Below are 27,589 nucleotides of genomic sequence, written 5' to 3'. Positions count from 1 at the left end.
ATGTGCCTGATTTCAGAACGTGAACTCAACTTGGCATCTTGTTGCCTTGTGACTTCAGTACTGAAGCTTGTCAGGATTTTTCTTCTAGGCTTACTGAGAGACTTGGTTTATCAACACATCACACCTCAGCGCTGGTCAGAAGTTACCTGAGCTGGTTGGGGCTCTGGAATCAGTATTCCTAGGCCTCCCCACATAGTCTACTTAGCTATACCCATGTTTAATGTATATAGAATGATACATTTAATGTGCATGTGTTAGCCACACTTATCTGCAGATGGGATCTGGACAAGCAGGGGAGTGTCTGTATTTTGCATTCTAGGCAGGCATTGCAAGCACTTTGGAAAAGAGGTGTAACTGAAGGAGCTCTCCATCCCAACGCAAATCTGATGAGAAGCTGAAGCTATGCCATGATGCCAGTTCAGAAGTTGGCTATTAGCAAGAATGCTATTGATCAAAACCAATCTGCTAAAATTAAAAAAGAATGTTGAGCAGATATATTATCTGGATGAATACTAAGACTAACAAAGAATGTATCAGCTAAAATGTTAATCATAAATTATGCTTTCACATCCAGTGTCAGGACTGACAAGTGCAGTTGTATCTGCTGAGTTGAGCCTTCTCCATTTCTTTATAATTTAAGTATTTTCTGGGCTTTACTTTACAGACCTTAAGACTGGGAGGACTTCTTGCATCATCCATCCTGTTTTTTGCTCCCACTGCTGGAGCATGGCACTCCCTAATATATTAGTGCTTTAAACAAACCTCTCAAACTCCATCTCCCCTCCACCCCTCAAACCCCTGCCTGAGTCTTGCATATGTCTGAATTCTCCTGATACAATCATTAAAATGGCCTTCAACAGCACAGACTCCTCTGATGAGGCAAGCCTCTGCCAGTTTTACTACAATGCAGTTGTGTGAATGTAGAGGAGAGAAAGCAATGGGTGTTTCTGACAATATGACTAATTATAAAATAATTTGCTACCACAGCTACTGCTGTTGCTCTGTTAATTCACATTTTGCAGTGAGCACAATGAGAAGCCATTTCATCTAATGCAAGGTACTAATTTAAAGCCTGCGCTCCTTAGGTTGCAGATATTTGAAAAAAAAAAAAAAAATTCCATTTACATTGGATCTCTAGAGACTACTGCGTCCCAGAGTAACTTATGAAATTTCAGTTTAAAAATTATGAACAAACAGTGTAGGTTAATGTAATGTTTCTTTGTCTGCCCAAAGAGATTAACACAAGGCTGAGTTGTTAGAACATGTTAATCACCGGCAACAGTGGTTTCAAAATAAATGGCTTTTAAGCCTCATTTATTTAAATATCTTAAAGCATCTGAAGAGTGCTCTCTCCGTTATTTACTTCCCCTGCTGCTGCTAAGAAATACCTTATATTTGTTAGATGCCTTTCACAGTGAAAAGTTAGACTCCAGGAGGCTTGCAGCGGTTATGGATAACATGAATTCACCCATCCTTGCAATGCACCCAGCTGTGGAGCTGAAAAAATGCCACACATTTCGGCAACAAGTAAACAATTTAAGGTAGAATAGCCAAAAAGGGAGCTTTTAACCCCCTTAGCTCAAGCTCTCTGGTATTCCCTGTCCTGGACAAGACATCTGGCATATGCTGTAATGCTCTTAAGACTTAGCCTTGCAAATACATGCTTTCTATTTTAGCAGCTTTATGCTTTTTAGAAGTTAGGTGAAAACTGCTAATTGCTGAAGAAGGCCTGAAAAGGCTGGATTTCCAGCAGGTAATCTGCAAGGATTAGGTTTTATGACAGTCAGCTTCTCGGCTCTGGACTTGTAGGTGTTGCATCGCTAATTCCTTACAAATGGGTATTTGGTCCTTCCTACAGTACACCCAGCGTTCGATGCCTTTGAGTGGGCCTGAATTGCTGCTATGTGGCCAAAGCGCTCAGGTTAGAGGACAACCACGTCCTTGGGGCTCCAAGTGCGTTGCATAGATCTGGGATGAATCTCTGAGCTTAACCTTCTCATTCCCCTGTGAGAGCACTAATCACAAGGACAAAATCTTCCAGGGTGTTATATGCATGCACCTAATGTCAGGGTGGTGGCAGCCACGCTGGCTGTGCCTCCCCTGGAAAAATGCAGCTGGCAGCTTACGACCACAATAGAGAGTTAAGCTACATGCAGTGGCTCCTATGGTTGGATGATGCGCCTGCTGCCCAAGTCTCAGCTGGTGCTTTAACAGCAAGAGCATCCTTCTCTTTCCTCCTCATTTCCTTAAAAATGAGAGTGAATTTTGCAATATAGTCCTAGCAGGTAGTCACCACAGTTGAAATTGGCATACTTAGTTAATGGTCTGTATAATTCAGAAGCTTGGTTTCGTGCATTCAGGGTTGAAAGCCTTCGCTTGATCATTATTTTTCCATGCTTTGCATATCATGTTGCTCTACAGTCTTTTGTGTTCACTGCTGGTTACCTAGCTGAGTTGTAATCCAGCCCCTCTGCTACACTGAGGCACAGTGATTCATAAGAAACCCATATCTACTGAGAAAACCAAATAGATTTAAAATGGCAGTTTCAATCTGTAGCAGCAACGGGGGTTGTTACAGTCTGGTTGCTGGAGAATTTACTGTAGTCTGTGTCAGTGCAATCAGCTGAGCCCATCAGCTGATACGAGATTGTGGGTTTCATCCTGAAGAGATGGTGAACTGTCAAATAATGAAGATAAAGTAAGGGAATTATGCCATTCCTGCTATTATGCTCCATGTCTGTGCCCCATTATGTCTTCCCTTTGCTATTGCATATATCATGTCATGCTGGTAATGCCCAAGTTCATGAAGTGGGTTTCTGAGAGCCTGAAATACTGTTGCAGGGCTGTTTGTGTAGCTCACTGCTGGGTCAGGCTACATTCTTTGCTATGTGAGGCAGAACCGTACAGTCTTGAAGCTTGTCTTGAACCCAGAGGGAAGAGGAAAAAATGCTGCTAGCAAAACATGAGGAAAGAAAGAGTGGTCCTGGATGTGCCCCGGTATCATAGTTCTAGTGTAGCAGATGATTGCTTTTTCTCTCTTGTGTTGGATTTCTTCAGTAATGACCCTTTATTGTGATGTGAAGTGGAAGGCATGGGGAGGGGACTGCTTGGGCCCAGGCCTGCCTCTTAAACAAGACAGGGTTTTTCTTCCCAAACGGGGTAAGAGGCAGAGACATCTGTTCTGGATGAGAGAAGGGCTGGACAACGTGACACAAGAGGCAATGGTTGACTTACCTTCATCTCTCATCCCCATCTGATTCCAGTGCAGAAGGTGTCAGCTCGCTTGCCTGAGGACACGGTGGCAAGCAAAAGCATAGCCAGGTTTAGTCTGTCACACGGGCCGGCAGTCCTTTTCACTCAGGTGGTGGAACCGGGGCTATGGCAGAGAAAAACGCAGTCATAAGAAGAGGTGACTTCTCCCGTTGCCCGTCCTTGCTCATGCGTTTGGGCTGTAGCGGGCCTGTTGAATAACAAAATCCCTGGAGCTGGGGTGGAGGCACTGTCAGCACGTGCGGGCCCTCGGAAGAGCAGGCTGTTCAGCGGGGGTCTCTGGGCTCAGCAGCGGGAGGCTCGTGCTCCGTGCAATGCCGGGGAGGCCACGGGCAGTGTTGGCCTGCAGCTGAGCACGCAGAACCCGGCAGCTGCCTTTGCCTCGGGAAAGGATGGTGTGGTTTGTCCCAGTATTCCTGTGCGATGGGTCTGCTGGGTGCTCCCCCAGCAGCGGTGAGGAGGTAGCTCCTGGGTGGAGGGGTACCTCCAACCCAGGGGCTGCAATGGGGAGCTGCCTTTTCCATGGCTATTAAGGCTGAGCTCTTCAAATTCAAGCTCTTGAATTTCAGCTGCCTTCAGCTTCTTTGAAAACCCCCCTTTCCATGTTTGATGGTTACTGATGCTGCCTCCGGATCTAAAATTAGCAACTACTTGCTCTTGCAAATAGCCCCTGGGGGCTGTTTCAGTGGCTTTGCATCAGTTAGCTTGAACGCTGGAACATTACATGTGTGCGTGATGTAAACCTGTGACGGTCCATCTTGTACAGCCTTTCAGAGCTTGCTCTCCCCACTGCTTCTCTTATTCTCTCAATACCAGAATCACAAAAGCCGTTACTGTAATTCTGAATGCATATGTGCAGCTGGGCTGTCAGCAAGGAATATATATGTGGGCGAGTGGCTGAGGGAGCATGAATGAATGATTGAACGGAGGTAAATGCAACAAAAGCTGTGGGTGGAAAGGGAAGGCTTGAAATTGGCTCACCCACCACTTTAATATGTTCTTTACAATGATGTATACAAGTGAGAAGAGAATGGAGGGGTCTTTACTCCCCAAGTGGTTTGAATTCAATGTGGTTTTGTCTTGGGCATATTTTTGGTTCTACGCTTTCTTTAGGAATGGGGAAAATGCCCTGGCTGCCAGTGTTCTTAAAAACGTGCTTGAATTTCCTGAATAAATAAGCTGCAACTCCTGTGGTGAGTGCAGGGAATCTTGCTTAACTTAATGCTCCATGGAAAGCTGCTAGATAAGGAGAGCTTGGCTGTGTGAGACTGAGCAAGCAACGGACTATGGGATTTTCTGATATCCTAAACCCCAAAGACTTTAGCAAACAGATTAGGTCAGTGAAGCAAAACAGACGTGCGGATGTTTCATTAGTCTGTTCAATTTTATTATATCTGTGAGCTGTTCATGGCAAAAAAAAAAAAAAAAAAAAGGTTTCCCACCATTGAACTGGTTTCTCTCTGGGCTATGTTGGGGTTTGGCTGTAGCTGGCTTGCAGAAATTTAAGGGAGAATAAAAAAGAACTCAATCTCTGTGTGGCTGCAAAAGGGTTAGCTGGCATGCCATGGGGAAAAACATGTCCTTTATGGCCTTCTGGGTAGGCAGCCAAGCAGAAGGGAGAAGTAAGAAGTATGTGGGTGGGATATCAGCTTTTCTTCCTGAAGGCATGTACCAAGCTAAGACGGGAGGGAAGCGAGGGAGGAGGGGGTGCTAGGCTGAGCTGTTCATACAGATGCAGTAAGTGCTTGAGCAAGGTAGAGCAGGAGAGACACAAAACATTATTGTGTGGCTTCCTTTGAGCTAGGGGACTTACATGCTTTCCCGTAGTGTGCAACTTGCTCTAGCCCTATCTCATTTCATTAGCCTTGATTTTCATTTATGCTAATTTGGTGTCCTGTGGAAAACGGTAACATGTTATCTCAAATGCCTTCTGTCAACTGCCTGTAAATAAAGGTATCTTGTACTCTTGATTGTGGTTTGCTTTGTAGCCTTAGAGTTATTAACCTGGTCAGTCAACTAAAAGCGTCGCCTCCCAATGGCAAAGCAGTTTCTTTTCACCCTGTTGTTGGTACCACAGGAATATGCACGCATTCTTACGCACGTAATTCAATTCACGTGCCTTATCAGGAACACCACCGCATTTTGTTCCAATATTTTGCTGAAAGTTAAGGGGGCTGCTTCAATTAGCTTGGAGAAGTGAAGCTTGCTGTAACTGCACAAAATTTGGTCGGAGTTTGCTTTGACTTCAGTTGGACAGTGACCAGATTGGCTACGCAGCTCAAATTTCTGCTTTTTCTTCAGTGGTGCCATAAACACTTCAAATAATGAGCTTTTACAATCTTAACTATTAATCTGCGTTACTTGGTGCAAGCCAGACATCTTACCTTCCAAGGTGAATACAGAGTAGTCCCCCTGTGAAACTAAGAATCGCAGGGCGATAGTGACCAGCAGGCCTGGATAACTGACCGACAGTACTGTGGTTCTGGACGTAACGTTTGGAACAGTCAGATCTCACCTCTGAAGTATTAGCTGATCGGTGCTGCAAACGGGAAGCTATGTTTTTCTTCCCATTTAAACATCAGCAATTTGTCACTGTATTTCAGCCTTCATCCAGTTAACCCTGGTCCTAAGTGGGGACTAATGACAGCTCAGTCACTGCTCGGGATCAGCTGGAAAGGAAAGACTTGGAGGGAATATCCCAGCACAAGGGATATTTAAAGACCAAGTCCCATGCTGGGGTTAAGCCATCTTGTCTCATTTGGGAGGAGGAAGGGAGCCTGCTTTGGATCCACAAAATTATTTACTTACCTTGTTTTATAAAACAGTACTACACCTGCTGTCCTTACGAGGCGAAATAGTCAGTGTTTTACAGCCCTGGGCTGTAGGAAGTGTTACTTACTGTTTCAAAATAGCTGATGCTTGGTGGGGTATGGATGGCAGGAGCAGAAGTGTAGCTTTCTCTAAGACTATTTTGGGAAGCCGACCCATGCTCTCGAGAGTTCATTTTGTTAGAATCCTGATCTCAGCTTAATTTTGCAAACAGTATGTGTTTTTACTCTGAAATGCCTCCAGTGTGCAGTTTTGTTTATCTTGCGTGTGTTTGCAAGGCATACGATTAGACACAAATCTGACATCTAGTATGTAAAACTGGCAAAAGAAATAGGAACTGTATTCAGATCAACAGTCAGAAATAGAATACAAGATGTTGGTAATGACACTTGTGCAAAACAAACAAACCAACCAACCCCATAAAAATGGAGGTAACGCATACTGCGTGATGGCAAGTGAATTCAGTGTTCAAGCTCACTTAGCAGGAAATACTAGCAAAAAGTATCCAGAAAAGAAATGGTCCTGCCTGAGAAGTTTTATACTGTACCTTTCCTCCGAGACTCCTTTTACGGTGTGCTCACATCTTGTAAACTTCTACTTTAGGTGGGCAGGAGAAAATAAGAAATGATATGACACTGCTCAAATGGCAATGAAATTATGAGGCCAGAGGAATGTTGCTGCCTCTTTCTTTCCTTTCATTCTGCTGTTACCCCAGGTGTCTAATGCTGAGAAATAAAAATACTTCAGTCATTTTTCCCACAGGAGATGGATTATGCTAGTGTGATTTTAGCCTCCTCTTAATAAACGAAGGCAAGTCAGGTATGGTGTAAAGGCAACTTAAAACTCATTAGATGGATCAAGGAGAGAAGGATCCTCTGTAGAGCTGAGGCAGAAGTTTCTCTCCTGTTTTGGTCTCATCACTTTTCGGTCAGTCTTGCTTACCAGAGCACTCGCACCACTGTTGGGCCTGATACATTAAGTGGGATTGGAACTATCGAAGAGGAAGGCTGTGGAAGTTGTGCAAGATAAAATATGCACTGCAGTTTGTAGAGTTCCCTGTAGTACCTCTGTGCCATCTGCATACTAATATCACTCCAAAAGTTTTTAGTGTGTTAGGGCTGGAAAAAGTTTCTTTTTGACAGTGTTGGTATCAGGGAACAAGCTTGCTTGGCTCCAAAGGGATTCAATCGGTCAGCTGAGACAGCATCAGGAGCTTCATTTATTGCATCCTGTGGTTATAGATTGACTGAATCCACCCTAAAATAGAAGACTAATGTAAGTTGTTGGCTGTACTGGCTGTGAAGGGGTTTTTGAGGACATACTTAAATGAAGGCTTCCCTCTTGCACTAATGGTGCAATTTACCCCTTGCCTAATCCTTTCCCATTCTCCATCTCCTTCACCAGAGCAGCACGTGTCTCTCCACACTGCCTTTGTGTGCTGTGAGCCCAAAACTATGACTTGGGAGAATGACAGCCAATGCGGGCTCTGTTTTGCAGCTAGGCAGCTGCTGGGATTTGCTTGTCTGGTTAGCAGCAGGTGGGGAATTGCTAGGCTAAGCTGCAGCTTGCATTCATGGCATAACCACTGGTACTTACATGGCCCTTGAGTTTTTTATCATCATACTTGACTGCCCTGCCATTTGTATTGCAGTTTTGTTCACAACAGTTCTGTGGCACAGGGGAATACCGAGGATACCCTGAAGCATCCCCATATGTGTAAAGGGGCTTTGATGCAAAAATACTGCATGCTGTATGCCAGACTTCCAGTCTCCACTTCCAACAGTGGCATTCACAAGCTCATTTGGGTGCCTGCATTCCTTGGGTGTCTAAGGATTGGCGTTGAGCAGCCACTGCATTTGGGTGAAAAAGTGTATAAAAACCCACCAACGTGAAAACCTGAGACAGAGGTGGGCTTACTTGCAGTAATGCTGTTGGGTTGGTTACTTACTGCTACCTCATGGTCCCCGATTCTTGTCTTCTGAATATGACTGAAATCTACGCTGTGGAGCAGGGCCCTGTGTATTATGTACGTGGACCCTCATCTCCAGACTGAGGCACACGGGTTTTCCCGTACTGTAAGCAAGCAGCAATGATGCGTGCCAGCCCATGCCTTGCAGGTAGAACTGTGTGTTGTCACTTCAAAAACTACAACAAAGTTTATCAAGTCTGCTTTGTGATCTCAGTTTAAGAAGGGAAAGGCTGTTTTCAAACGTGGGTTTTTTTCCCTTTATCTAGAAATATCTTTGTATGAAAAGACTTCTGATGATAACAGCACTTAATCTAGCAGAGCGAGGTATTCCAAGAGTCAAAGAAGCGCAGCTGAATTAGACAAACCTCTGCTAGGAGCAAGTCCTTCAGACAGTTGTTTCACCTGTGTGTCTTGCCTTGAAGCGCACTGGATCCAAGGTTACTTTCTGAAGAGCTGCTGTAACCCAACCAAGTTTCATAGGTTAGTGCCCTGGGGTGAAATGTTCTGGCCTGTCTTCTGCCAGGAGTGAAACCACAGGTTCATAATGAGTCATCTTAGCATTACAATTGATGAACTTGAATACTGGCTGATTAAAAAATACTGCTTTTTGCATATGTTTTGGGGTTTGTTTTTTTTTCCTTTCACCAGGTTGGGTGCATTCTCTGTATAGATTGCAACGGTAAACTTCTGCTGGTAAAAGTTTTCCACACATGGTTTTATTTTTTTTAGACAACTAACGTTGCTTAGATATCCCATAGAAGTACGTATCTTAGGTCACTTACATCTGCAAACAATTGCAGCTAATATATGTATTTTTTTTACTTTTTAATTCTGCCTTGCGCTGCATACCATACCGACCAGGGAGCATCCATGTTGGGCAGTCTCAATGGGTTCTTCATCCATGTTGAACCCCTGCTGTCTGCATGTACAGAGTCTTTGCAGAAGTGAGCTGAGACCTGGGTACTTTATTCCTGGGTTTTCTCATCTGTAAGAAGGTGCTCATCCAAGCTTTTGGAATAACTGTTGAGAGCTGGCAAAGATGTTGGTATAGGTCTTCTGATTTCTTGTACTAGGAGCCCAGCGTAAGCTGACTGTCCCTTCCCCAGGACCATATTCTGTCTCCATCAAACTCTTCCCTGCTCTCTTGATGAAGTTCTTAATTTCAGTTACTGCAGCCCAGCATGTCTAGAGTGGGATGAGACCGAGTACATCCCTCCACCTCGCTTGTTGATGACTTGTCTTGGGGCCTGTTTCTGGAACGATTCACTTCAGAGTTGCATTTCAGTAACGCTGAAGTTTGTCAGGACGAATGTTGGTTACAGTAAATGAAGGGGATGAGCAGTCAGTCTACATGGCCCTGCCTCCCCTTCATTATTAACACCCCCTCGAGGACTGTCAGGACAAGTCTTGTTATTTTGGTCCTGCTCTTATCACAGTAGAGGTTTCCTACCAAGACTGAAACATATCTTCAGCATCACTTATGTTCCTGCAAGGGTTATAGCTTCTTTAATAAAAAGAAGGCAGGACTTTAGACTTACTCTCATTCTGCTGTATATTACAGTGTTGTTGAAATGCTGCAAGTATTTTTTCAGAGGGTGAACATCCAGCAAGGCCATAGCACACCCCCATGGATGACAGGCTACATCTGAATGGTGAGCCACCTCAGCAAAAAGTGGACAATCTTTGAGCACTGACGACCCAGTGAAACCTCTCCTGTAACGAGGCTCCTCCTGACAGATCAGCCAGGCTGTCCACAGGATCCTGACATGAGTTTTGGCTTGCTGATAACTACAGTCACTGTGAATCTCTTTGTATTGTTTTCTTTCTCTTGGATGTCACCGTGTTTAAAATATTTATTTTTGAAGGGATTATCGGGTGAAGTTTAATAGAATACACACTGGTGGCTGGAAGGGTAGAGTGGTGTTATGTTGCTGATCAGTCAATCAGTGAACCTCCTGGCTTACAATGAAGATAATATTTTAGAGCACCTACAACAGGGATCTTGTGTCAGCTAGGCTTTCAGGCTCCTGTGATTTACTTAATCATTCGTGCACTGCTAAGCAGACACTTGCTGATGTTTCCTGTTAGTAATGCACATTTGGTTAGCAAAACTTCAGGACTTCCTTTGTGTCAGAATGTCTGCTTATAAACATGTCTGAAGTTTAGTGGCACACCTTGGGGAAATACATGGAAATCCTGCAGCAGAAAACAAAGCATGAATACTGAACATGAGAGGAGTGGGGAACAGATGCTTTTATTTTTGTAGAAGTATAATGATTTTACTTGTAGCTTGCACATAATTAACTACACTGAGATTCAGAAATTCCCTTTGGAGGAGGGGAAAAAAAAAAAGCATCCATCCCTTCACTTCTCTGGGGCCTTGGCTGGTTGCCTCAGAATATGGGTGGGTGGGCAGGAATTCTGTGTGTGTGCATGTAAACAAAAACCAAATGAACAAAAAGCCTTGTTCTCAACTTGTTGCTTAGCCATTGTGGAATTTCATACCATAGAAATTACATTGTCACGGATTACATACAATTTGTCAGAAAGATTTTGTACACCGACAGCAATTGATCTGAGATATAGGACATGTAAGACACTGAAAGGGTTTTGGTGGGGTGGGGTTTTTTTTTTTTTTTTGGTATGTTTTTTTTTTAATGTAGAACATTAAAATACCAAGAGTCAGAGGGGATATTAAACTATTTGTGTCAAATCCACCCTCAGTTGAAGATCAGAGTGATAAAAGCAAGCAAATCTGTAGTGTAGCAGAAGTATTACTTCATTAAAGTGACACTGCATGTCTTCCCCATTGCTTTCTTGCATCCTTTTGGGACTACTCTGCACGCTGTAGGATAGTTGTTCTTCCGTGACAGTGGCAAAAGTAGCTGTCCCAGCTGCAGGAACTGAAAATACTATTGCTTTTTGTACATCAGGGGCTCAAGACTAAAGTTGTTTCAGTGACAGCTTTAGCTAGTTTAAATATTTACTTTCACTTCTATTGTGCAACAGTGAGACATTGTGTCTGTCAAACACTAGGTGCATTTGCTGCTGGAAAAAACGACATAGCCTTAGGAAATTGTGGGGAGATTAAAAAAGGAAAAAAAAAAGAGAACACGTTGGCTGGGAGGGCTAGTCTGAAATTTGTCAGTGTCTTCAGTGGCTAAAGCTTGCTTATGAAAATCCCCTACTAAGCAAATGCTTCACTGATGAAAAATGAGAGATGCTTCTGCCTGTCCTCTTGTACCCCTCCCGTTCAAGGATTACTGGAGCTTTTTGCCTTTTAAATCCCACTAATGTTGCTGGGGTTTGAATTTGCCCTTTAAAATTCTAAAATCATCTTTGCTGTTGTTACCCTGTAACAAGGCAATAGTTTCTTCTGTGCTTCAATGTTTAGCAAATGGGAATTCCCTGGTTGTCTTCCCAGCTGGAACTGGCGCTGTGCTTGGGGGCTGCTGAAACCCGTAACGCTGCCGCTACCGTACCCGGCACGCTGAGAGCCGCGCTTGAATGAAGCGGCAAAAGCAGAGAACAAGAGTTGCTTTGTTATGGGTCATCCTAAACTGCGCTGGGTTGGAAGTTGCGGAGTATCATACCATGCATTATAGATGCAAATACTTGTACAACACATGGACAGAGCACACCTTTTTTATTTCCTGAGGGGAACTACACCCTGGCTTCCAGTTGATGTGTTTGGCACTGTTGCTATATTGTTACACTCCTCCTTTTCCCTAGGAAACTCGTAGTGCTTCCTCGCTGTAACTTTCTGCGCTTTGTTTTTCTCAGTTTCCTGTTCTGCTAGTTTCTTACCATTGACCTCAAATCCCTGCATTTCCCAGGTGCCCTCTCCCTGGGGCAAAGGAGCTGCTGGGCCAGGGCCTCTCACTTGGCAGCACAGAGAGCATCCGGATCCTGCCTGGAGGTCTGTGAGGACTGGCCCCAGAAAGGTCCCTGCTTCTCCTCTGCTACAGAAACAAGCAACGAACTTCGGAAAAGACAGCAGGTACCAGCAGGAAGAAACTTTTCATGATTTGTATTCTCTTTTCAATTTGTATGTCAGCTCCTCAGGAATGCTTGCCAGGGGATACACTGACTAGCCAGGTTTATAAGAATGTAAATGTTTTTTTGGGGGAGGGAGGGCAACCTCTTAAAGGAAAACAACAGCTTATACACATTCAGATTTCCAAGTAATTCTCCCCACTCCATTTCCACGTGGCCAGGTAAGTCTAAAACATCACAGCTCCTCTCCTGTAAAGCCCGACAGTCTCATGTCCCTCAGTTCATAGACACTGACTGTATTTCCAGATGTGGGAGACCTTATACATTTCAAGGCTTTTGCTGTGGTTCAAATAGCTCAAGAGAAGCCTTTGTATGGAATACAAAGCGATGTTGCCACACTAATACAGCAGTCGCTGAATATTTATGACATCGTAGCCATACATCTGCAGTATTTGTGGGAGTGTTTCTAACAGAAATGGGAGGTTTCCCCAGAGAACAGATAATCCTGAAAATGTTTAATCAACCCATTTTAAACAGAATTTTAATTAGCCTAAAGCTATATGTGGGATACAAGCTTGCAAGATTCTGTCATTATTTTAAAATCCCAACATTGTCTTTTTGGCTTATTTTCATTTGTAATGGTTCTTGGCACAATAATTTGTTGAAATTGGAAAAATAATGACCCTCAAGGCTCATAAGTCTGAACATCAAATCCACTCCCCTCTTCCAAATTTGGGTGTCACATTAACATGTAGTTAAGGAGCAACATTTATTTATATTTAAGGGTTTCTGATAAGTAGTTTTCAGTTTTTCCTAACTAAAGTTTAAGCGCAAGCATCTCTTAGTACATCGCAAAGCAGAGATTCAACACTACTGAGAGCTTGAGGGGAGGCTTGCTCTGAACAATTCAGGTTCCTAAAGATGTCTGTGAATAACGCACGACTAAGAGGTTAGTAACGATTAAGATCTCTGTGGAGGCAGTTTTGGTGAACACCATGTTTACCTGCTTTTTAAGAAGGCTCGTGCAAAGCTCAAATAACTAGGGTGGGGGAAGTCTATTTAAGCTCCCACTTATCTGAAAGTTAAAATATTCTCTTATACCCTCTGCAGGTTGCATATGAGATCTTTTTTTCCTTTTTTGTGTATGAAATAGGGCAAGTCTTCTTGCATACTCCTGTAGCATCACATGCTCACTTACATTTGGAGTATATCACTGTGGGAATGCAGACCATTATACCTGTTAACAATATTTATTCCTTTACTTTTGCTGTGTAAATGCAGTAGAGATTCTTTTGGTTTTGTTCTGGATATCGCTTACCTTAGGCAACTTATTAAACAAAACACAATTTCCTTGTAAACCCAATTCTTGTAATCACTTTAATGCATTAGTAGATAATTAGTACTGATTTACATAGTTTGACTTTAGAAATTAGCTTTACTTTGAGTACAATTATTTCAACTAGTGATGGAGTACAATTATTATTCCTAGGAAAGACAAATTTATATACAAAGTTTATAAAAAAGTCTTAACAAAAAGTCAAAACTAAATTTTATTTATTATAACTTCATAATCTTCATAACTTTTCACAATCTTCCTCTTTTGTGCATACAATCTACTTTTAAACAACTATCAAGCACTATGGAAAAATTGAAATGGGTTTAAAAGTAATTAACCAAAGCACGCAATTTATCTTTATATAAATCCTCAGCTGTCTGTCAAGCCAATCTCCTTGCAAGTGGTGTAAGAGAAGAAAAAAACCCAACCCCCAAACCAGCAAGTTTTTTTAATCTTGCCAGGGCCATTCTACTACTATACAGCTGTGGCACATGTGCCTCTACATAAGCTCTTTGCTTTTCAAATACTAGTATATTTAGTGCTATGGTATTATAAGGCCTTTGAACCAATCTGAAGACAGAAAACAGCAAGAAAGCGAGGGAGAGGCCATACTTTGCAGAAGAGGAGACCCTCGGAGTTTGGTGTGGATAATCCACAAAAAGAATTGATTGAATGTGCTGGATAAATTGTTTTTTGCAAGTTCTCCCACATCTAATTCACCTTCTCTCTCCTACATAACAATTTTCTACACGTGACAGAGATCACCTATTCTGATGCCAGGGGTAATTCCCCCTCCCCCCTTGAATGATCCATCTCACTTTAGCAATCTGCAATTTATAAGCACCTCTGCTATTGCCAAGTTTTTCCATAATAGTTTTCTCCAGCTTCAGAGCTTTTAACATTCAAAGCTTTTTTACCCATTTAGTGTAGGTGACTTCAGCTCCACTCAAGGAAACAGCTCTGTTAGGAAAGCCCATGTAGGATTTGAGCTGCCTCTTGAAGAAGGAGTGATAATTTTTCGTTTTCAGGTCACGCCATAAGACTAATTTTTTGGGTCTTATCAGAACTTTGGAGGAGGGGGGCCTGAACAAGTGATTTAGAGGATAAGCAGCAGCAGAGGAGGTACCTGTTGTTTTATGGTGTGGGCACTGTACTCCAGTGAGCAGGAGGGCAGCTGGCTCCAGAAATGAGACATGGAAACACAGTTCTCACAAGGAGCAACTGCCCTCTCCTTTACATGAGAGTAGGGTGGCAGAAAAGACCTCACTGAAGATTATCCATTTTCAGTGCCACAAAAATAATGCTACAACAGTATAACATGTCATTCCCCCCACTTGCGAAAGTTGGAGAGGCAAATTCAATCAAACTAACTTAGCTAACAAAGCCTTTAAAATTACATTTGTCTTCGGGAATAAATGGTATCATTTTGTTACTGGGAACAAATATTATTTAATCCCTTTTATAACTCTAATAATGCAAAATTACAAATACTACTCATATCTAAAATGGTAAACTTTAATTTTGAAATTTTCAGGTCCTAAACTCATCTGAAGGAAAGGAAACTGAAGAAGAAAATCTAACGCTGTCTTCTGGAGCTGTTCAGCACAGACTGTCCTTGCAGAGATCAACAAACTGAAGAAATTCAGTGCCTAAGAAAACCAAGGGATCGGAAATTTGTTAAAGATCTCAAGGAAAAGATTTGCACATACATTAACAGACTGCAGACATCCTTGTTCTTGGCCTTAAACTTTTAATGGCAATCATCCTTCCATGCGTAAGAAAGGTTGCATGACTCCTTCATTTTCAGAGGAATTAGCAAAATAAGAAATTTTCCAGGTGATTATTTCACTGTACCCTATTCTCAGAATGAATGCAAGGTAATTCATGAAGTCTACAACCTCAGATGGTGATCTAAGTACAGTTCCTGGTAAGTTTGTTCTCAGCAGAGATGTTGAAAACTGAACTGATTTAAAAAAAAAAAAAAACAAACAAAAAACAACCACCAAACCACAAACAACCTCAATGAATGCTGTAAAACAGATTTATTTACTTTTATCTCCTAGCAGCAAGCCTAACGATCAAGTTTCATGAAAGGTAGACATACAGTTTTAAAACTGCTATGAGATATACATCAAAGCACACAGGTAGCAATAGTAATTTAAATCCCCAACTATTAAAGATCTCATTAGATGCCCCAAACCAAGAAACTCACAATCACTAACACAAGCATCAGAAAAATCCGCTGTTTGTGGAGACAGTCTCATCACCTGTAAGCTTTCCAGCACTTACATGACCATGGGTCTCTTCTTGGTTAATCGGCATTTCTGGACACATCCTTGCATCTATACCTTTCAACTTTATTTTGATATTCAATACGTTTGATACTGCATGTGCAATCAGTATGTAGGATTACACTCTAAGACAGCTTTTAGTTGCATAAGCTCAATTAGTTACAAAAACTAATGGGAACTCTCTTCAGCTGTATCCACAAGTCAGGTAACTGCTTGCAAATCTGTCCTGCAGTAACAAGAACAGGTTGACACCTGACAAAAAATAAGTTCTAGTATAAGCCAGAATGTATGATGATTATGGTTTATTTTGTGAAATCAGACCTCTGAGATGCACTTCCATTCTACTGTTATGCAAATGCACTGGAAAGTACTTCCACAAGCATTAGTTTCCATAACAAATAATGTCTGTGTGTGTGTTCATATACATGCTCTTACCTCTGTTAATTAGGCATCTGTTCCTTGTCTGTTGGGTTCCTAGCTGGAGACTAAAAAGAAATAGATGCAATTAGTAAATAGTTATGTATATCAATGATAAACTAGGCCAGTGCAGAATGCCTTTCAAAGTTGAATAATTCACAAAATATATACCTAGGATGAGTCACTTTTTGTATGTTTTACTTCAAATGTGAATACAACACGTGTTCCTGGGAGCAGGGGAGCAAGAGACATCCACAAAAATAGGCAGGTGTTGTGTGGGAGGTGGATTTTGTACAAATCTTCTAATAGTATGGCTGGTCTTTATTGGTGGCAATTAGGAGAGGCTGAGGGGTACATGGATATTCAGTTGTCTTGGTGAACTCCTCAGTCAACAGTTTGACTGTGGGCTTGCCTCATGAAGACCTGATTTGGTGACAAATGGAGAGGAAACTGATTTTTGTTATTTTCTTGATTTTAAATTTGAGCATCATGTGAAGGTACAAAATACTTAAGAAGCTAGAAATCATCCAGGCTAAAGATGTAGCTTCACAAGTCCAATGGACACTATTGTAAACTACCAACAAATAAGTATTTTCAAGACTAGACATCCTGATTGAAATGCATACTGTTGAAGTCATGAAGAAAAAAAAATCTTTTCTATGACTTCCTCACTCTCCACACATACAAAAGCTTGTATGTGCTTCAGGATCCCAAGTAATTTCAACTTTGCTAACTGGGTTGAGTAAAGACGTTTGGGTTCCCATGGATCCAAATGTCAAAATTAGGGTGTCTCTGTTCATCTTCCTATTGACCTGTCAGAGACAACAGAAATTGGTTAATGCGCTCAAAATTAAGTGAAGCTTTTTTAGTTTTCAGGGAACTCTACTTAGACACTACCTGCAAGCTGGAGTGGCATCAACTGATGAATAAGCAATCTGTTAGCAACTTGGACTAAAAACAAGGTGCTGATGAGAGTTGAGGAATGAAGCCAGACATTTAGGATAGCGAACGTCATCAATAACCTGCCAGTTTGTGAAAGGTGCATAGTGCTCTTTTGAGTGTTTTTTGGATGAAGCTGAGGAAGAGATTTGGTCTTTGGCAGCTGGTTGAGCAAACTTAATTAAACCAGACCTGCTTTACTGTCATAGGCATCTACAAAACTGGAAAGCAAAATCTGGGAGAAGAAGTTCTGGGGAGGATGCCTTTACTGCAGTGGATGACCTGGCTGTTGACATAATGCCTTACAGGAGTGGGTCAGTATTAAACAGTCTATAGCAAGAGATAGTAAAGTTTTCCTTCTTGGATATGAAGGCCACTTTCAGTGTAAGTATCTACTGATTTTAACAGCTAACAGCTAAGAAATAAATGGTTTCAGTTGAGTTCCCTGTAAAAAAAGCTTTTGACCTTTCCACAGCAGGCCACCTACCTTGCCAGTCTTGCCAAGGATCCCAAGACTAGAACAGATGCAAGGACTAAATTGCTCATTTGCCCCAGGGGTATATTTGCCACTGGAGGACTACTAAGCATCTGACATGTTTCCCAAGACCTACCTTCACTTAAAACTATTATGTAAGTTGCTGGCATTGAAATAATAAATAATAATAATAATAATAGTAGTAGTAGTAATAGTAGTAGTCAAGCTTAATATTTGCTTAATGCAGTATTGGTCTTCTGAAGTCCATCTGAGTTACAGTTTGTCTTCTGCGACCTCTATCTTGCTCATGACCTAGCAATGAAGCAGCGACACCTACTACTTGGTTCTTGCTGCTACGCCAAGAGTGGAGAACAGAGTACCAGTCATTCCCGGTTTTGGTGAGGAATGTTACACTATACTAGCTGTATCCCTAAAAACCAAGTTCAAGGTTCTACAGAGATTACCTATGAGGGGATAACTAACTACAAGCAATTCAAACCATCTTATGTAGCTTCTGCAATCTTGCACTTATTTTTAGATGCTGGATGACTAAATGTGTGGGATGTGGCACATAAGGTGTCATAATGTAACTGCAATAGAAGGCAGATTTTGAAATCTCATTTTCAGAAACAGCTAAATGAGATTCACATAGGTAATTCACATGTCCAAAGATGTAGATAGGCATCATACAGGGTTTTTAAAAATTCTTATGTGCTAGAAAGTATGGACGTGGAATGCATGTGAAAGCTGCATTGTCTTTTAAGACTTTAAAGGAAATTTGCCTAGTCATCCTTACATAAACGTTGTCTAAACTGCTGCCATTCATTCTGTTAGTGGACACGCACAAACCCAAGACACTCAAGCCTTACCTTATGCTTAAGGGTATAGACAAGGAACCAGTTACCACAGAGTAAGCTGAGGTCTAACCATATTTGTATGCTCACGCCTTGTGGGACCCCACAGCAGCAGCACGCATCCACCTTAGTGTGAAAGCACAGCATCTTACCGTGAGAACAGCATGCGTCCATCTCACTGTGGGCGCATTCTGGCTGTCCCGATTTGGTAATGTCTCCCAGAGGAGACCTATGGCTGAGGACTTCAAATGCCAAGACATACCTCATCAGTTCAACTGTTTCAATTCTGTTGTTCTCTCCATTCTTCCTTGTCTCCTACTCCGTAGTATTTCACGGTTGGCAAGGCTGCTTTCCAAATAGTGTATGAGCCTCGCTTATAGTTAAAGTTTCCCGTAGGCAATAGGCTACTTCTAGTTCAGTACTTTGGTGGTGTCAGGAAAGATGCCAAGGAAAACCTTAAATACCTTAAAAGATCTGCGCCAGTCATTTCAAAATGGAGCTTTTGTCCCCAAATCATGTATGTATTTTCTGTGAAATTTTATTAAAGGTATTTTTTGTTGTTGTTCTGTTGGCTAACATCTTCCCTTCTTGGAAAAAAGATATTATCAATGTCTATGGGCAAGGCCATATGTTTATTATATAGTAATGAGATAAATCATTGTCTGTGCCTGTACTTTATGCAAATGAACATTCTACATGGTTAGTCCGTATTTAGTTGTTCTTAAAATAGGTTTTTGTAGATATTTCCCTCCAAGAGTGACAGAACTTTTTGCTTTGCAGTTGATTTTTTTTTGGGGGGGGGGGTTGTTATTCAGTCTTATATTAAACTGTTGCAAAATGAGACATGAACTTCAAGATAGCATCAAATGTTATAATGGAAGACTGAACTGAGTGCCACTCTCATTAATAACTTTCATTACAGTGGAAGGAAGATCAAACTTATCAAGAAACTAAAAATTATGTCCCATACTAATTTATAGGAGATATTTTCTTTTCTCATTAAAATAAAATCAAATTCCTTTTCTAACAGGCTTCTGATGTGATCTCCTTAAATCCTCAATCAAGTCTTCAAAAACCATCTCTGAAAAAAGACTATCCAAATCCTGATTTCACACACGGAATCTGGAGAGGGAGGCCCATATTTTTAAAGGTACAGAGGAAGAGTCTGTATACAGATGTAGAAACTAGAATTCATTAAACAAATCGGAGAACTGCTAACGTTCATACATACCGCTTTATTAAATGGCATGTGGAACAAAAAGTCTCTAAAATGAATGCTCTCTGGTCTGCTTTCCTTAGGAACTACGAAAGAGAAAAGAACGTGATTGTCATTTTTGTTTCAGGCAATTTATTTATGTCTGGACTTAGGTATTGGTCTTCTGAGATCCTTCTTTACTCTTGCCATCAGTATGCCTCCAGCTGTAGAGGGAGTTCCATCTTTTAGAAGTTCTTATTTTCAAGAATTTAAATCTTTGATAATAAAGTGCGCTGTTGGACAAGACAGGGGCCTCCATAATGATTCCCATTGTATTTCTGCAGTGCAAAGCTGCTGATTTATATGCATCACAGGATAGCATAACAGAGGGCAGAGAGGTTAGGATCAGACGGGAACATAGTGATCATTATCTGAGTTACTGGATAATTTCACAAAATTTACAATTCTGGTGTTGATACTACATTTCTGCTGGTATGAGTCAATAACCAAACTCTGGAGAGAGAGGACAGCTACAGAGGCAGGAGTGATGTGGCCTTAAAAGAAAACCCTACAGACACGTACTTTCCAAGAATCACCCTCATGTCATCATGAGCTTTGCCTTGCCTATAGAAAACAGATTGTAGGAACAAATGCAGTGATCCCAGGCCCTCAGGCTCTGAGCGCCTTGTGAAGGCTTATGGACTGAGCCTGTTCACGTGCTCAGGACGCTGCACCCCTACCAACCACGGAGGATATTAAAGCTGCAATATAAATAGTCTGGACTGCAACCCTGCCACTGGACCAGCAAGAATTTCCCTTAATTACAGTATCTCACAAGTCCACATAAATACAACACTGTCTAACAGAATAATGAAAGCAGTACTGTGGATTATTTTTCTCTCTTGCAGTAAGAAAACAACACATTTAGGGGATATTTTTAAATAGCGATATACAAATGGTACTAAGTCCAATATGAAAAAGAAATACTAAATTTCCCTTCTAAGAATGTGTATGTACTGAAGTTTACAGAAATTGTAGGCCTAAAGTCAGTCAATACCATCTAATACAATCTTTTCATAACAAAAGAAAATCATTTGCAGGAAGTGCAGGTGGTTTCTACTGCTGCAGAGGACATTCAATCACAAAGGGAAAAAAGCATCTTAAATGACCAGTAGTATGGCTTTTATTAATGACTCACAATACTAAAGTGCTGTATCAGTGGAAAGTTCATCGAGAATTTGCAAGTGCAAATTGATAGCTGATTTACAAATAAAATATTGAAGTCATCAAGTAAATTGTTCTAAAGAAATAATCTACCCTAATTGTGATGAAGCAGTAGGAAATGGGCTACAGAAAAGCTGAGCCACAAAGACTTGGTAAATTTTCTGCCCCATTAACTCTCAGTGAGCTCATCTTTGGGATGAAATCTTGACCCTGCTGAAGGCCTGATTACACTAAAATAACTTAAATGTGGTCAGATACAGAAAATGCTCATTACAATTCAATGCCTGATCCAAAATTCTGCTTATGCTTTGGATCAGACCTTTGCAGTATACTTATAGTTCAAGGCTTCAGTGTTCTGAGAGGCAAAGAAAGTGCGACTTACCATTCAGATTTTCCTTTTCTAGTCTGTTTCCAATAGTGGTGTCTCTAAGGTGGTACACTTTTTCCTTTAAGTAAAAAACAAGCATCAAACCAGCAGCAGAAATCAGTAACAGAAGTTTACTGTAGAAATAATGAATAACTATAAAAAGCTAGATTCTTTTGCATTCTGACCACCAAGCTTCTCTCTCTCCAGAAAAATAATTTTAAGAGACTGAAAAATGTCTATGATGCGCTATAAGTAGATGCTAATTTTAGCATTTATACCCAAGAGTCTTGTGGAGTTTCTCCTATCAGTAAGTTATATCGATTCTGGAGTTAGATTACAGAGGCTTGGGAGTTTATTTTTTGCTTTGGACAAGTGATTTTTCCTCAGAAATCCCAGTGAAGACCAGACAACTGCAGTGATAGCATGAAGAAAATTCATCATGTTCATGTTGGGGGAACAGTGAAAGACTTCTACGGTACAAAACCAAAGAAAAGTCACACGTGCAATGCAGGGTATAAACCACCACTAGAAAGTAGCTTTTTCCCTGAAGCAGTGAAAACAGGCCACGTAAATCCTCCTTGAAATACAGGCTTACGAGTTAGTGCTGCTCTCTTTGCACAGATTAGATGTCATCTTCCTCCACAAGTAATTCCCCTGACTGATAGAGCAATACCAGCAACTCCCATCCGTGTGCTTGGCCGCAGACAGATTCAGAAGGGGGCATCCCCCATTCTCTCGCACTGCTGCCGAACAGCTAGTGCTGTGCTGCTGGTGCCCAGCCTGGGAACTGGGCTCCTAAACCGTCCTAAGCCCTTGCACTTTTGCTGTTGAGTGTTCCACTGCGATGACAAAGCTCGTACTCTTTCTTCAGTAAATGGAGACACAAAGAGCACTTAATCTCTCCTCATTGGCAGCATCTGATAGCTCTCCCACTCTGCAGAGTAGTCGACTAGCTTTGGTTTTCCTCTTTCTACTAAATGCACTTAAAGGACAGCAAGAAAATATTTTTGTTAATGCATGACCTCTTATAAAATGAGGGCATAACCTCTTCCTCCAGCTGTCTTGTTAGAAGTAATTAACAAACCTCCTCACCATGCCTTTCTCCTTAGCTTCTAGCTTTGATGCAGTTCTTTCAGTGACTCAGTGTGTGGGCTTTTGTAAATCCTGTTTTTGTGCACCTCAGTTTACTCCATACATTGAATATAAAGAAGCTGAAGAGCACTGCTAATAATTGTGAATGTCACTAAGTAGCTTTAACACTTTCAGACAGGCATAAAGCCTGTTGTAGGTCAATATATATTAACAATGTATGCTTGATATAGTTAGGTTTCTGTTAGCTGATGCTGTTTGATAGCGTATTCGGTTTGTTCAGCTATAGAAGGTTTGTGGTTTCACACCAGATGCATAGACCTAAGCATCACCTAGCAGTTTAGAACAAAGGTCTTAAAAGACGAACATATTTAACTCAGGATTTTAACCAAATGCAACAGCACCTGAAGTCAGGCAAAATAAATTCAGGAAGCCTCTCGAGTAATCAAACAACAGTGGAAACGGGTAGCTAGAAGATTCAGAACCATAAGCAGCAAGTTTCTTGGGAGCCGATGGGCATATAAATCATGACTCTTATTTCTGACCTCACATATAGGAGCCAAAATACAAGAGTTTGGTTTTGGAACTTCTGATCAAGATTCCCGTCCAGAAACATAAATTTCAGACTTATACCTGTTGAGTGGACTGTAGTCTCTGTTTTTCATTCTGCCACTGTTTAAATCTGTCAAGGGCTTCATCCACAGAAATTGCCCCCTCTTTCACCTGTTCCTGCAAGTGGATGAGTTCTTCCTGTTCAGCAGGGATGTTGTATTTCACAGTGCTATCAGTTACTGTGTCAGCGTGGCCTCTATGGGCTGCTACAAAATGTAGAAAGATAAAGGTAGAAAATATTATTAACCCATTTCATTCCCTTCTCTTTATGATGCAAGCACTTTTTTCAACAAAGGCATGTAAGCAGTGATTTTATAATCTGACATCAATAAAACCACACCATCTTTAGGGTAGCTTCCCCCCTCCCTTTTCTTCTTTCTGTTTGGGTTTTTTTTTTTCAATGGGAGAAATGCAACAAATCAATGAGGATTCTACCATGACTCTTTGGCAGCAGAGCAGCATCTTAAACATTTCATTCATTACTATTGCCCCGATCCATGGAATCTCCATTAGAGTCAGTTCAAATAAGAATTTCCTTCTAGCACTAAAGCTATAGTACTGACATTTTAAAGGAAATTGTTGCTATGTTAAGACAAAAAATATCCACAGTGCCTTTTCTTCCCTTCCTTCTCCAACTTCACACATTCCATTTCTCAAAAGCTGGGGCTGAAATTTGGTCAGAAAGCATTTTGAAATTTCGCATGATTTCCTTCCCCCAAATTATTAAATACATTGCTGTGACAAGAAAACATTACAACCTAGTCCTCCTAGGCGCACAACTGAAGGGAAATGACAGGGAGACGTGTGTTATCAGATTCCAGGGAGGTGTCGCACCGCGTATCTCCAGGACACTGATACAGAAATGGCTGATCCAGAACACATGAGCAGCCATGAAACCGGGCTCTCCTAGCCCTGTATGAGGCTGTTGCAAAGGTGCCGTAAAGCACCGGTTTCACTGCACAGAGAACGCGGCCAGGATGAAAGTTTAAATCGTAAGTATGATTTGGGTTAGTTTTTCCTGCTGTATTTTGCACCAGTATCTTTACTTTAAGTGAGGAAGGACTGTGCAAAGGGAAAACTACGAAGGAAGTGAAAAACTGGCTACTGTGGCTTCTCCCACTCCCTCCTTTTGATCATACTAGCACATATTTGGCATGAATGTCTACTCTTTTGCATCTCAGCTAATTGTTTCTATTTTGACAGAGTAACGACCCTAATGCCTTACATGTGATAAGATTATTTGGAGATCAGACCAGTTTAGGTAAAACTGATTATAATTTTTCATATCAGCAAAAGGTGTGTATTTCCTCAGACCCAAAGAAACTACTCTGTTTTATCATAGAATGGTTTGTGTTGGAAGGGGCCTTTAAAACTCAAAGCCCCATCCAACCTGACCTTGAATATTTCCAGGGATGGGCATCTACCACCTCTCTGGGCAACCTTTCCAGAGTTTCACCACCCTCACTGTAAAAAATTTCTTCCTTATATCTAGTCTATATCTACGCTCTTTTAGTTTAAAACCATTACCCCTTGTCCTATCGCTACAGGCCCTGCTAAAAGTTTGTCCCCATCCTTCTTATAGGCCCCCTTTAAGTACTGAAAGGCCACAATAAGGTCTTCCTGGAGGCCTTCTCTTCTCCAGGCTGAACAACCCCAACTCTCTCAGCCTTTCTTCATAGGAGAGGTGTTCCAGCCCTCTGATCATCTTTGGGGCCCTCCTCTGGACCCACTCCAAGAGGTCCATGTCTTTCCTGTGCTGAGGGCTCCAGAGCTGGATGCAGTACTCCAGGTGGGGTCTCACCAGAGAGCAGTGGAGGGGCAGAATCACCTCCTTGACCTGCTGGCCACGCTTCTTTGGATGCAGCCCAGGATATGGTTGGCTTTCTGGGCTGTGAGCACACATTGCTGGCTCATGTCCAGCTTTTCATCCATCAGTACCCCCAAGTCCTTCTCTGCAGGGCTGTTCTCAATCCCTTCATCCCCCAGCCTGTAGTGATACCAGGGGTTGCCCTGACCCAGGTGCAGGACCTTACACTTGGCCTTGTTGAACCTCATGAGGTTCACATAGACCCACTTCTCCAGCTTGTCCAGGTCCCTCTGGATGACATCCCGTCCTTCAGGCGTGTCAACTGCACCACTCAGCTTGGTATCATCTGCAAACTGGCTGAGGGTGCACTCGATCCCACTGTCTATGTCATTGATGAAGATACTAAACAGTACTGGTCCCAGTACAGACCTCTGAGGGACACCACTTGTCACTGATCTCCATCTGGACATTGAGCCGTTGACCATCACCCTGTAGATGCGACCATCCAACCAATTCCTTATCCACTGAACAGTCCACCCATCCAATTGATATCTCTCCAATTCAGAGAGAAGGATGTTGTGGGGGACCGTGTCAAAGGCCTTACAGAAGTCCAGGTAGATGACATCTGTAGCTCTTCCCTTGTCCACTGATGTACTCGCTCCATCATAGAAGGCCACTAGGTTGTTTTGCAGAGGTATGCTACCGATATTCCAACATAGTAAGATCTAGAAGGTCCTGTATTCTTTTCCTAAGTGGTTTAGCATTCATGAAAAGTAATGTCAGTAGCACTGGAGACTGCAGTTCCCCGCTGCAGAAATACATACGCGATTGCGTGCTGCTCTATATGCTTTAATCCTGACCTGCTACTTGTTAACAGAAGAGGGAGGAAAAATATACACTCAGTGCTCATTCATTTTGTACGTAACATTGTTAGTTATTTTTGGGTACCATTAATGGATTTTATGGTAGCAACATTTTGATGTGCTACAACTCAAATAACAACCGGACTGCCGCAAGTAATCCAAAACATGGACCTTGGGGTACCTGGGAGAGAACTGTTGCTCCCCACACTACTGTCTTTATGTGGCTGGAATGAGTGCACAGCTGAGCCCTCCTGACCTTCCTTTTCTTGGTTTTAATCACAATGGAGAAAGGAAACAGAAAAGTGTAAAGTAACTCCGACTCTACAAATCTTTCCCAGAAGACTGTAACTTTTATTTTTCTTTCTTTAATCTGATCTCTTAATGCTGCAACACCATTAAGGATATAAATCATATGTGGGAAAATAGATGCTAAATCAGTCAAAATCAAGTCACAGCAAATCTCTACTAGTTTTACTGAAAAGCATCAAGGCAGTTAAAGAGCTAAATTAAATTCTGTACCGGGCTTCCTGGCATCGCAGTAGATCCTGTCGTTGTCACTGGGTGCTCGAGTGGCCTTTTGCTGAAACACTACAACAAAATTAAGAATATAAGGAAGTTGGTGAAAAGTGGCAATAAAAACCATCACACATTCTGAGCAAAGGAAGGAGGCTCATGAAAGCAGGCTGGAATAAATTTTTTGTTCTAGCCAGGAGTACTTCTCAACCCATTTGTCAGTCCGATGTTAATTACTTGAAAAATTGTTCTGTTGCACTGAACGGCAGGATTACTGATATTACAGGTATCATGACAAGAAACTTTGAAGAAAATAAAATAGACTTATCACATTAACGTATTACTTGTTTAGAAAAAACAGCTAGATCTCGGAGTTCTTCACATGGTACAGACACCTACTGTAGCCCATTTCTTATTTTACGGGGAAAGGTAAGGCAGAAAAAACCAATAGTACTAGGTGAGAATAATGACACTGCTTAAGAAAGAGTAGGTGTATATTTTTGTCTACTTTGTTCAAGCACCAGGAACAGCAAAGCACGATCACTTATTCCGTTAGGGTAGCCCATCATCCCCATTCCTGTGAGGCGCCCAGAGAATACAGCCAGCCTGGATACACCCTGAAATGCTGCAGTTAAACTTTTGCTGGCAGCATATGTAAAACCCAGAAGGTGGGAATTGCTTGGTTTCTGACTTTTCTACTGCCATATAGGCTTTCCCTCTTCAGTGTCAGTTCTGATTTTAGCTAAACAAACTGATAATCTAGAATAATTCCTTCCCATTAAGTAATCTTTCTGACATCACTGCAATGCAGCAAACGTGCCAGTTCAACGGAGCAAATGTTTGCTTGGGGACCAAGGCCCAGTACAGCGGAGCTCTGCTCAAGCGGCAGAGCGTGCATGCTCTGCACGGTACCCCGGAGTCCTGCCTTCTTGCTCCTGCTGACCAGGGAAACCCAGTGGACCTTGGTTTGCTCCTTGGCTGCCTGCTCAGGCTGCCTTGCATGATGCATCCACTTCTCTCAGGGAAACTTGTAAAAGAGATGATTAAGATCGCTGTGACATCTAAACTCTGCGCGTGCTACGTGCAGAGGTGAGGAAGGAGCGATTCCTAAGGGTGTATTTTCTACACTGCAGAATAAAGTCTTTACGCTAACTCCTGAGTAGGCTTGTATGGAAGGTGATGATGAATGAAAACAGCTGGGGACTTGATGTTCCTTAAAATGTTCTCAGGCTAAATGGAGAGAGTAAAAGAACTATACAGGCAGCACAGTCTGCTGATGTTATGTCACTAGCTTCAGCCTAACGCTGATAGATTTTAACTTTTGTAATACTCTTCTCTGTAATTCTCAAAGAATCCTGCTAAATATGGTTGCAGTGTTCTCCTCGATACTTGAAATAGTATTCTCTTTTTGAAGAAGAAATTAAAGTAACCAGAACACAGAGGTAATGCAGGCAGCCTGAATTTTACTGCATAAGGAGGAGAAGGGATATACTCAACAATGTCCTTGATTGGAAAGCACTTTAATTGATAGGCTTTGAAATTT

The 27,589-nt window shown here is 41.8% G+C and overlaps 1 protein-coding gene across 2 annotated transcripts in view; it reads right to left on the bottom strand.

The window, feature by feature from the left end:
- Positions 1–13,458: 13,458 nt before the first annotated feature.
- Positions 13,459–27,589, bottom strand: part of BANK1 (B cell scaffold protein with ankyrin repeats 1) — a 161,979-nt gene continuing 147,848 nt past the window's right edge. The window contains exons 12-18 of one of the 2 annotated variants that reach the window (XM_075500634.1): positions 26,053–26,121; positions 25,715–25,798; positions 22,885–23,069; positions 21,178–21,241; positions 19,608–19,678; positions 16,127–16,176; positions 13,459–15,049 (exon numbers count right to left, since the gene is read on the bottom strand). In XM_075500634.1, coding sequence (XP_075356749.1) covers positions 16,132–16,176; positions 19,608–19,678; positions 21,178–21,241; positions 22,885–23,069; positions 25,715–25,798; positions 26,053–26,121 — 518 coding nt within the window. In that variant the 3' untranslated portion in view covers positions 13,459–15,049; positions 16,127–16,131. The remainder of the gene's footprint in view (positions 15,050–16,126; positions 16,177–19,607; positions 19,679–21,177; positions 21,242–22,884; positions 23,070–25,714; positions 25,799–26,052; positions 26,122–27,589) is intronic. The other variant, XM_075500635.1, reaches the window with a different exon arrangement.

Source organism: Mycteria americana, chromosome 4 (assembly GCF_035582795.1).
Source record: "Mycteria americana isolate JAX WOST 10 ecotype Jacksonville Zoo and Gardens chromosome 4, USCA_MyAme_1.0, whole genome shotgun sequence".
NCBI classification, from domain to species: domain Eukaryota; kingdom Metazoa; phylum Chordata; class Aves; order Ciconiiformes; family Ciconiidae; genus Mycteria; species Mycteria americana.
The sequence above is the reverse complement of the archived record's forward strand: the minus strand, read 5'-3'. Positions and strand labels throughout refer to the sequence as shown.